Source organism: Netta rufina, assembly GCF_964035555.1.
Source record: "Netta rufina genome assembly, chromosome: Z".
Lineage (NCBI taxonomy): Eukaryota > Metazoa > Chordata > Aves > Anseriformes > Anatidae > Netta > Netta rufina.
The window spans coordinates 23248008-23260196 of NC_140126.1; the positions used below are offsets into that span (position 1 = coordinate 23248008).

The 12189-nt window shown below is 43.1% G+C and overlaps 1 protein-coding gene across 1 annotated transcript in view; it reads right to left on the reverse strand.

Moving 5' to 3' along the window:
- The window catches only part of ARHGEF28 (Rho guanine nucleotide exchange factor 28), a 128850-nt gene that overhangs the window by 19059 nt on the left and 97602 nt on the right, over positions 1–12189 (reverse strand). Inside the window, exons 30-35 of the mRNA XM_084305513.1 lie at positions 11578–11760; positions 7397–7516; positions 6524–6624; positions 2775–2813; positions 2638–2685; positions 377–856 (exon numbers count right to left, since the gene is read on the reverse strand). Coding sequence (XP_084161639.1) covers positions 377–856; positions 2638–2685; positions 2775–2813; positions 6524–6624; positions 7397–7516; positions 11578–11760 — 971 coding nt within the window. The remainder of the gene's footprint in view (positions 1–376; positions 857–2637; positions 2686–2774; positions 2814–6523; positions 6625–7396; positions 7517–11577; positions 11761–12189) is intronic.

The window sequence follows — 12189 nt, forward strand, 5'->3', positions numbered from 1 at the left end:
TCCTGGAGGAGCCTTTGTTCCTTGCTGGAGACAGTGCTGCTGTCCAGGAACAAGGAGGGTGGCTGACCCTTCACTGACAGTGCTGCATGCCTCAAGCATTACAATTTAGCTTTTCTACAAGAAGCAAGAGGCAGAGTGTATCTTGCCAGAAGGTGGCTACCACAGCAGTAAAGTAGAATAAAACACAATTCTCACACTTCTAGTTCCCATCTCCTCAATGTAATACCCGAAGTGTGGCTTCCACAGGGCTCCAACATTAAAAGAAAGCCCTTGGATATTACCAAGCAGTGGACACCGATGAATGGTGGTCCATTCATCGAGGAACATCTCTACAGCTCTGCAGCTGGGGATGTCATTATGGCATGGAAACACATACCTCATAGCTCCCTGTAGCTGAAAGCAGGCTGCTTTGACTACCTTGCTTCCAGCGCCAGAGGAGCTTCTTCTGCATTTTCACTCTGTCTCTCTCTCTGTCCACCATTTTCTGGCCCTCCCGCAGCCTCTCCAGGCTCTGCTGGTACTCCTGCAGCTGCAGCGCCAGCTCCTGCCGGCTCCTCTCCAGCAGCTCCTCCTGGCAGACACAGGCCCGCTCCCGCTGCTCCAGCAAGCTCTCCATCTGCTCCTGCTTCCGCTCCCGCTGCTCGCATTCACGCAGCCAGCGCTGCTGCTCCTGCTGGAACTGCTGCTTGAGTTTGTCTATGTTTGCCAGCTCCTCCCTTTGTTTTTCTGAGCTCCGGCATTTCTCTTGTTCCATGAGGAGGGTGAGCCAGGAACCATGCCCCCGGCCCGTCTTCTCATTCTCTTGCAGAAGTAACCTGTAGAGTTCTTTGTGGCTGTCCTGGATATTTAATGCTGCCTAGACACCACAACAAAATCAGACACAAATGTTTAAATATTAACATTAATTCATTTCTGTACTTCAGCATTTTATAAAAATGCTCCATCCTCCCTTAATATCAGTGCTAAATGCTTCTGGGGAGGTTACTCCTCATGCAAGCAAAGAACTCCGTGTTCACGCCTATACCAAGAAATGTTTCTAAAAGCACTCAACCATTTCAAGCACTTTTAATGAGGCTTACGGTTTGCACTTGGTGTTACTATATACAACGTTTATGTTACAGCTGGGGTTCTGTTCTGTCAAATGATGTTAAGACACATAGGAAAAATAATCTTTCATGGTTTAAGAGGGCATTAAAGCATCAGTCTAGGGAAAGCTGCACTTGACAAAGTATTCCTAATACAGATGTGGCTTAGGCAGAGAAAAACGTACGATTTCCAGTGCATCTCATTCAGGACCTAAGGGTCACCTTGCTAACCTGCAACAGCTCAGTCCTATCAACATTAGACCTACAGGCACCTGCCAACAGAGCCAGGTCATCAGGACCTTACTTCTACATGCAGAAGACCAAGATACCTGTGCCAGCTGAAAGCTGCCATATAGTCATTATTTCAGTTTTGATGTTTCAGTAGCTTCTTTTACAACCAAGAACACAACAGGGCATCCCTTACAAGGATGTTGTGACATTGTTTGCATTAAAGATTGTGACATCCTCCAGTAGCACAAAAAAATTGCTGGGATTCAAATACAAAAGAAAGCAAGAAAGGCCTAGGTCTACTGAGGCACTTAGTGCACTGCCTGTCCTCAGGAACTGACATGGGAATCTACTTGAGCAGATATTCCCAGAGAATTCCATCAGCCCCGTTACTCCATACCATCCACACCCAACTGCACATTTCATAAAGCTAAAGACTTTTTAAATTTTCCCGCTTTTTTTTGTCTCTTCCCCCAGTACTGGGTCAGTTCCAGTGATTTGTAAACAGGGCAAGGACAGTATGCTCTGTTTGTTTCTTTGCACCTATACTGACAGCTTATGCAATTTTCATGGTCTGGACAATAAGGCATGATCCCTTTACTTTACTGCCACTGGTATTAAGCTATTTGTTTTTCATTTTTTCCAACATTTTAGCTGATTTACAGGCCTTTTATTTTGCTTTTGCTTTGCTTCAATCCACTTAATTTCTAAGCCTAAAGTTTCCAGAATTGTTAAGAAGCATGCTAATGTCAAGAAAGTTTAGAAGTTAAATGAAACATTTCAAAATTAATCTTCAATTGGACCTAACTGAGTGAAAAGAAGTTAAAATATTCAAACGGCATGGAAGAGGCAAAAGCTTTAGACTAAGACCCTATAGCATACGCACAATAATCAACGGAGGTTGAAATATCTTCAGTGTGTTAACTGGTCACCTAAGTGGCAGAGGTGTGTTTTAGCAGTTGCCAGCAGAATATTCTAAGCAAAATACTTACATTTTTTCAACATTTTTAACTATAATTTCAAAAATCTGTACATGAAATGAAATCAGCTCAGCTCAAGCCATCATTTTACTTCCTCCCTAGACTTTTGACTGTACATACAACCTTTTTGGGAGGGAAGTAATCTCCAAGCAAGCATTATTCAGTTCTTAAAAGAAACATCAGTGATGTAAAATAAAAATATATCATATGACAGCTTGTGCAACAGTCAGTAGAGATAAGTATCCACTGACATAATGTCTAAAAATAGTGCGAGATGAAAACAAACCTTTAGAAGTAAATTACCAAGACTAATTACTCTACAAAGTTAACAGTGGAATAGTCACCTGTATGCTGTACAAGAGACGAGTTAGATTCTGGACTGTTTGTACAATCTAGAAAACAAAAGAGAAGGATTTTCAAAGCTTTGTCCATTATTAACTAAATAGTTACTATATTCTGTCTAGGGTTTAAATAAACTCACCTCTGTCCCTGTAGATCCTGGGAAAATCATACTTCCTTCCTAAAATAAACACATGTTGCTTTAAAAAGTAGTTCTTAATTTTACAATTGTATCATATAGGTAATTTTTTATTTATTTATTTATTTTACTAGTGGAGACATTCATATTGCTAATATATGCAGTGCTGAGTCAAACTCTCTCGTGGGTATGTGAAAAAAGACAGAAGCAATAATCTATGAAGACTAATAATTCATCAACACTGTAGTTTCCGTGGAAATCACTAGAGATCCTAAGCACAACTGTAAAAACAAAAATATTTCATCCACAATTTTAATCCTCTTGTGACTAATGCTACACAGAAGAGACATTTCCATTCACTCTTTGTTTACCTGACAGTTTTGAAATACAGTAACCAGACTTCTGTATATACAGCAGAGTGGGTTTAGATTACTTCTAGTAGGATGAAACAGCTCAAGACTCTTCAGAAATCAAGGCATTAATAGAGTAAGAAGCTGACAGCAGTTACATTAGTGGGTTATGGCGAGTGCCTTCAGTGAGCAGTGAGGCACAGAGCTAGGGCTGTGTGCCTGCTGTACCTTTGGAAATCTACTGGCATAGTGACAACCATCCACAGCAGCTAGGCTTGCTGCTTTCAGATGAGGCTCAGCCACTTTGCACTTTCCACCCTATCCTCTTTTTCCTAGGAAGCTTTTTTAATTTATGGGGTGAAGCCACCCATAATCCTTTCTGCATGAAAAACAGCTCCTCTGAGAAAGATAAGGTGAAATAGTGGAGAAATAAAACACAATCCCTCCTGAGGCTACACTGGAAAGACTTCCTGTATGATTTCTGTAATTTTTTTTAGAGAAGTGGAGGAGGGCTTGGGGAATATTTGTTCTTTCTGTAATTCTCTTAAGTTGTCTACTGAGCCTCATTTCCCATCACAGAGAGCACAGCAGCTGCTCCATTTCGCTGCAATAACTGGAAATGAAGACGAAAAAGGCCAGGCCCCAAAACAGAACTCACAATGAAGATGAAGTTTAGGAAAAAGGAGCACCAGCTGCTGCATTTCCTCCACAGCTTGCATTCTCCCTCATTATCTCCCCTCAGTATTTTCCTCCCCACACCTTCACCTCCTCCACTTCCTACTGCAGCCATGAACCCAACCACTTGCCCTGCCACAAGACACAGAGGACACAGCAGGGATGCCTCTGTAGCACTGGGGCAGACACACAGGAGCTTGGCCCTCCTGCTCTGGGCTGCCAACACAAGCTGCAGACAGGGAGAAAGAAGAGGGTGAAGAAGGGATGAAGAGAGAAGAGAAGAAGATGCAGGTGGGGTGAGGAAGAGTGAGTGTATGAACGAGGGCCCATTCGTTGAACAGAGGTGTGGGATCAACTCTACACTTTGTTTCATTCTTTTAAGCCCTGTTTAATTTAACAAAGGAGGTTTACAGGGGGATTCAAGGCCTGGCTAGCTTTGGCATGGCTATGAGGTAGCCTGTGAACAGCCCAAGTGCCTGTGGACTCTTTAATGCAGCTAGGCAGCACCACTTGAGGACTGGCCATAGTCTGGGCATGGTCCTGGGCACCCTGCTGTGGGTGTCCCTGTTTGAGCAGGGGGTTGGACCAGATGAGCTCCAGAGAGGCCTGCTAACATCACCTATCCTGGGATTCTGTGACTAGGGAGTGAGCCCAAGGAAGGTATGGTCAAGCTACCCAGGGAAACAATAGCATTGTAGCTGCACCACTACAGCTTCAGCACAAGTCCTTTAAGTCTAGTTAGGTCTGAACCAACATATTCAGCTGTTTTACTTGTCCACCACCATCTCCCTGCCACTCTACACCTTTGTTAAGAGTGACGAGCAGCAGATGTTCAGACCCCAGTGCAGGCTGCCAGTCCTCAGGCAGCGAGCTGGAGATAAAATTACAACGCAGGAGCAGGGGGATGAGATGGAGACTGCCTCCCACTAGTGCCCGCTTGGCATCCCAGGAGGAGCGCACAACACTCCTCCTGCTGCTCGGTCAGCACCTAATCCCAGAGCTAGGCGCCTTCAGTCTGGCTTTCTGGCTCTCTTCCCAGGCTAGCTGGTCTGATACCAGTGCTGCCATTCCACAACCTCAAGGCACTGCACACAGCATCTAAAGGCAGGCTGGTGAGCACACTCTGCCTTAGAAAGCCCTTGCCTTTCCTGTTCTGTTTGCACATTCTGCCACCTCCTGGCGAATCTGATTCTGACACAGTAAGATGTGACATGACTGTTGCCCAAATAGTAGGCTAAACTGGAATAAGGAACTATGATGGCTTGCTGGAAAACCTCTAAGTGGGTTAGGTGAGGTTGTTCAGGGCCTTCTGCAGTCAAATACTGGAAATTGTCAAGGACAGAGACCCCAGTGCCTCTCTGTACAACCTGTTCCTGCTTGATTACCTTCTTCGTGGTGATTTTTTTCCTCTTATATACAATCAGAATTTCCCTTGCTTCAATTTGTAACCTTTTATGCTCATCATGTTGCTGTGTGCCTCTGAGAAAAGTCTGTCTCTGTCTTCTCTGTAACCCCAATGGCATTTTTTTTATGTGAAACTACTGAAACTTTTAACAGGGTAGACCTACGCCCCTGTACCTTTTATTATTTTATTTAATTTCATCTAACTTCTGTGACCGCTCACTTGGAATTGTCCCTACCCTATTTTTTTCCATACACACTTTTCTTTCCACTCTCCTAAACAGCAGTCTGGTAGACAAGATGACCTAAAGCTGAACATGACGTGAGGTTTAATGAACATGAACATGAGGTAAGGTTTAAAGGGAAACAAGTGTTTTAGTAAGAGTCTTACAGAAAGAGCTAGAAAAAACATCCAAGGTTTCAGGCACACAAGTCCTCTTTTTGATCTGACGCAGACATCACCATAATGCTAAGCATCTACTTTTCTAGCAAACTTTGCTTTCCCTTTCGTGGCACGCATCTTCTGTTCTTGTCTCTCCCTTTTATTCCTTTTGTGGTTCTGTCCCTCCATCTAAGGTCTACACAATTACAGTTCAGTTTATTTGCACATACGAATTCATACTGCTCTTGCTGTAACACTCCCTGCTGCTACTATAAATTTGCCATTTATAATTCTGCCCAGAACTGACTTTTCATTCTGTGTTTTTTGTTGTTGTTGTTTTTTTTGTTGTTTTTTTTTCCCCCCTCCCCCGGATTTGCTGAAGAGTTACAGGACTTTGAAAAATATGCTGCTTCACTTCTATTTTTTAATTGCTCCATTTTGTTCTAATTCAAAATTCTGAAGCAAGCTGGCGTAAGACAATCCATCCTATTTTATATGCTTGTTCTGAGGATGAAGCTCTTCCAACGCATAAGCCTTCCTTGCATTAGCTGAGGTCTCTGTCATTGCAGGAGACTCAACATCCTGTGAATAGGAGGAGAGAGTAGAGGGAATACTATCAACTCCACAGAGGTGGATGTATTGAATGATGACAGTGGAGAACCAGGGTCTTAAGTGTCCCATACAAAAGCATTGTGGCTGCTATCACACCCACCAATCTGTAAGCCTGTCAATAAATGATTTTTTTTAATGATTTTTTTTTAATTCATCATTAATTGCAGTGACCTCTGTTAAATTGAATTATCTGGACTTGGATAAAATGTGCCTATCCCATGCTTTAGGTTTTGGAACAGTCTTTAGACTTCCTTTAAACATTTGGACAGCAGTTACATTCCCAGTGCCCACAGTCATAAACACAACACAGGAACAGAAATCAGTTACGCTACCTTATACTCTACATTGTCATCTGACGTTTCCTTATCAACAGGAAATGTGCCTTCACTGAGGTCGACGTCAGATGATTCTTCAACTTCCTTCATTTCTGCATCTAACAAATAAGACCACAACAGGATGCAAGAGAAAGCTGTATCAAAGCATATTCTGACTGCAGAAACAAAGGGCACATTTTTTTCAGAGCTACACACAGGATGCTGAAAATATCTAATGCTCTAGAATTTTAGGCTGAGGAAAAACAAGTTTCAAAGTCAGGATGGCATGGCTGGGACAATCTGTTTTTCCTACCATAAAAAATCAGTAGTATTTAAATTATGAAAGCTAAGATATAAATACAGCCGTATCACTAAAAATACTCTGCAGCAATGGCTTTTACAGGACTTAATTTTTGTGTGTGTGTGTGGTTTTTTTATTTATTTTTGTTGTTGCTGTTGCAAGAAAATCATGTTATACTTTTTATAGCTGAAATTATTGCAATACCAATCCTACTTATGAGCTGGCTTTCAGGCCTTCAGACAAAAATTAGTACCCAGGAAATGGGCTACACTGCAACATACATTTGCTGTGGAGCTGAGCAACAAAGATTAGAAATCACGTATACATTATGTATGAAATTACACAAATCACACTCAATAATGCTGATTACAGACATATGATAAGGAAAAGATGCAGTGGATGCAAACAGTCTGTTTGCATTAATGAAGTTATATGACAGTTTACACTATCAGAGCATTTGTCCAAAGACAACTTTTGTTACATTTTTTTTCTGTTGATTCTGCCATAGACTGAGACAGCTTTCCAAAAAAACAATCCTGCATCAATTATTTCAGCAATCCGAATACATAGAAACATCAAATTTTACTTACCACCAGGGGAAGATTCCAAGATTTCATTGGCACTAAGTTCATGCTTCAAATTTAATTCTTCAGGACTTTCCTCTGATTCACTCACTTGTGGGTATGTGACAGCAACACGGAGATTTTCAGCTAGAGAGGAAAACATGAACAGTTAGAGGCCCTTTAAATAGCCCTTTAAATAGCTCCTTTATGCATAAATAAATGACAACAAGTTGTAGAATAAGTTAGTCTGGAAGGGATTTTCAGAAGCCATCTAGTCCAAACTTCTGGTCAACAAAATTGGGTCACTCAGAGCTTTGTACAAGCAAGCTTTTAAAGTATCGAGGGACTGAGAGTTCACAATCTCTCTGAGAGACTTGCTCCAGTTTTTGACCATTCCCACAGTAATATAATTTTTCCTTTTATTTTATTGGAATTCTCCATGTTCCAACCTGTGCCTGCTGCCTCCTGTCCTATTCCCATGCATCTCCAAGAGTTCAGCTTCATAGAATTACAGAATTGTTTGGGTTGGAAGAGACACCCTGTTCCACTCCCCCTGCCATGGGCAGGGACACCTCCCACCAGACCAGGTTGCCCAAAACCCTATCCAGCCTGGCCTTGAACTTCAGGGATGGGGCATCCACAGCTTCTCTGGGAAACCTGTTGCAGTGCCTCACCACTCTCACAGCAAATAATTTTCTTCTTATATCTAATCTAAATCTACACTCTTTTAGTTTAAAGCCTCTACCCCTTGTCCTATTAAAACATTCCCTGACAAAGAGTCCCTCCCCAGCTTTCCTGTAGGTCTCCTTTACTGGAAGGTCACTATAAGGTCTCCCCAGAGCCTTACCTTCTTTAGGCTGAACAAACCCAACTCTCTCAGCTTTTTTTCATAGGAGAGGTGCTCTAGCCCATTTACTATCCTTGTAGATCCCCTTTACTATACCCTCTGGACTCTCTCCAACAGACCCATAACCTCCTTGTGCTGGGGGCCCCAGACCTGAATGCAGTAGTCCATGTGGGGTCTCATGAGAGCAGAGCAGAGAGGGAGAGAACACCTCCTCCACCCTGCTGGCCATGTCTTTTTTTGATGTAGCCCAGGATACAGCTGGCTTTCTGGGATGTGATAGCACATTGCCAGCCTATGATGAGCTTCTCATCAACCAATAACCCCAGGTCCTTCCTCTCAGAGCTGCTCTCTGCACAGCCCGTACTTTTGCTTGGGATTGTCCCGTCCCAGATGTAGGACTTGGCCTTGTTTATCCTCATGAAGTTCACACAGGCCCAACTCTCGAGCCTTTCCAGGTCCATCTTTAGGAACATGTCCAGGTCCAACCTTTTCCTCCAGTGTGTCAACTGCACCACACAGCTTCAGCAAAAAGTGTCATCAACAAACTCTCTGAGGGGTGCACTCAATCCCACTGTGCATGTCACCAACAAAGATGTTAAATAGCACAGGTCCCAATATCAACCCCTGAGGAACACCACTTGTTACTCTCTCCACTTGGACATTGAGCTGTTGGCCACAGTCCTATGAGTGTGACCATCCAGCCAATTCCTTACCTACCAAGTGGTACATCCATCAAATCCATGCCTCTCCAATTTAGAGACAAGGACATTGTGGGGGACAGTGCCAAATACTTTGCACAACTCCAGGCAGATGATGTCAGTTACTCTTCCCCTATCCACCAATGTTTAACCCCATTATAGAAGGCCACCAGGTTTGTCAGGCATGATCTGTCCTTAGTGAAGCCATGTTGGCTGTCGCCAATCATCTCATTTTCCATGTGACTTAGCATAGTTTCCAGGAGGATCTTGCCAGGCACAGCGGTGAGACTGACTGGTCTGTGGTTCTTTGGTCTTCCTTTTTCCCCTTTTTAAAAATGGGGGTTTTGTTTCTCCTCTTGCAGGCAGTGGGAACTTCACCAGACTTCCAAGGCTTCTCAAATATGATAGATAATGGCTTCTCTGCTCTTCTTCAGCTTCTCTGTTATAGTACTTTTATCTGGTTGCAGACAGTTGTAAGATCCACCAAGCCTTCTTATTTCAAGGCTTAGCTTTCGCAGCCCCTCCTCAAACATCACATTCTTCATGCCCTTCACTGGACTCTCTCCGGTATGTCCATGTCCCACCACTGGACACAGCATTCAAGATACTTCCCACCACAGGTGAGTAGAGGAAGGACCACCTCCCTCAACCTGCTGGCAACACTTCTCCTATTGCAGCAGCCCACAAGCCTGCTGGCCTTCTTTGCCCCAAGGGCACATTGCTGGTTCATGGTCAACTTGCTGTTCACTAGGACTCCCAGGTGCACTTCTGCAAAGCTATCTTCTATCCAGCCAGTATGCAGCCTATACCAATACACGGATTACTGCATCCCAGATGCAGAACTTTGCAGTGTCTCTGTCATTTTTTTGAGGTTTCTCAGCACATTTTCCCACTCTGTTGAGGTATCTTCAGCACATTAATCACTCCTCCTCATTTGCTGTCAGTCATTAATTTGCCAAGAGTTTACTCAATTCCTTTGCTACTTCACTAATAATATGCTGAAAAGTACTGGTCTCAATATCCATCCCTAACTCCCTATTAGGGATTCCCTCTCCCTTAATAACACGTTGCCAGCTGGACACTGTACTGCAGATCAAAATCCTCTGAGCCAATTTTCCAACCAGTTATGCAGTCCTTACATCACCAATGTGGCTGTAAGGATACTACAACCAGTGCAGGCCACATTGACTGCCTTGCAGATATAAAGGTAAAAACATGCGCTGATCTCTGCTCATCATAAAAGCCATCAAGTTAGTCAATTTGCCCTCAATGAATACATACTGGCTGTTGCCAGTCACCTCTTCACATGTTTTGAAAAGGCTTCTTTGAGTATTTCCTCCATCATCTTCCCAGAGGCTAAGCTGAGGCTGACTGCTTTGTAGTTCCCTTTATCTTCCTTCTTGAAGAACAGTGTAATGCTGTTTGTGTTCTTCAAGTCATCAGGAACATCTCCTGGTCACCTTGACCCTTTGAAGATGATAGAAAGCATCCTCACAAAGATATTGGCCAGCTCCCAGAGCATACTTGGATTTATTCTATCTTTCCCATGGATTTGAATATATCCAATTCGCCTAAGCATTTCCTAATTCTATCCTTCTCTACTCTGAGTAGTGTTTTACTGCTAGAGAGTCTGTTATTAGCTCAGGGACTTAGTATTTGTGTTCTGGAAAATAATCCTCCACACATTGCTGTAAATTCATTATAGTGGGCTGAAAAGACATCATCAACAGTACGAGTATCATGAAAGAAAGTGAAAATTAAAAGTGGGCAGAATTAGCTGTGTCAGTATAGGCTGCTGTTTTAGATAAAATCACATCTATTATGGCATCACTACCTTATATTCTTTATCTAAAGACAAAGTCTATCAACAAACTTATTCTCTGGCTTCATAATGGTGATGGAGGTCAACCTTTGCTGTTAGGGTTGACAGCTGGTTATTTGCTCACAGATCTCAGTCTATGTGATGCTATAATCTTGCAGTACTTCTCAGAGCATACCCCTATGTTGGATATGGCTCAGTTTATCAGGACTCATTTCAGCTAAGTTTAAAAGGAATGTGGCTAAACCTCCAGCTATACAAGACATCACCAAAACCAGTCTTCCTTACTTCAGAGGACAGCACTGTAGGCACAAGGCTATACAGCCCCTGCTAGATATTATGCAGAGAAACACAACTCCTCTAATGGCAGGTGCGTCTTGGCAAATCTGCCAATACCATCTGCAGTTTGGTTTGTATATGACCCTACATGATCCAGACCTATCATCAAATCAACCTAGGCAGGTGAGGGTAAGGGATCAGATGCAGTATCACACTGTATCCCATTATCTTCTTCACCAGGCTGTACTGCAAGGAGTCCAGTTAAGGAAACACTCCTTGGATACAACCTAACACCACGGTCCAGCCTGCTTACATACGATGTTATGCACTAAACACATCCCTTATGTCACAGTCTGGCAGATACCATCTTATGCACCTGACAAGTATAAACTCAAGAGACTTTTCCTCAGCATCATTTGCCAAGTTTTGACACTGCCAGCTCTTGAGACTTGGTAGAATTGCAACGCAAGCCAACATGGCTGTATTTTGTTACTTGGAAATGTAAAATGTTATCTGGAAATCCCATTTGGAGAGGGCAGAAACCACTATTCCCATACAAACTCACCTTCTCTGAGTGCTGCCGCCAGCAGTGAAACAGCCTGTGGAGTTTCTCCAAAATCCAGTTTGATAAGGAGGTGAGGCTCTACATGAACATCCTTTAACCCAATCATATCTACCAGTTCCGCATAGGTACGCAACTTGTCTTCCAAGCAGCTGCAGATTTGCTGGTCCTGGTTACTCAGTGATTCTGTCAACAAAAATTGAGTAGCATATTAATATTTTTTTAACCTGCAGGCAAAGCACTTTGGACATTCACACTTCTAATGCTTACACCACACAGACACTGCTAATGAGCTAGGCAACAGACCTACACGATACCTTTTGCAAGTGGCTAGGACCCAAATTCAACCCATAGTCTGTCCTGCCTGACAAAGGACCAGGCAACTGCCCTATCCTGATGAGGTGGCCTTGCCGGTGTTCTGGAGCACTCAGCTATCTCCTGCTACACTCACAACAAGCAATGCTGGAAAAGCACTTGGCTAATTCACTGTCTCAACATCAAAGAACATCTGCTCTCAGTGGAGGATGCCCTTCCCTGTTTCTCTCTCCAGGAAGGACATTGGTGAAATTTCTCTCCTTACAGCACTTAAAGATGTGGAAATTAGGTGTACAGGAA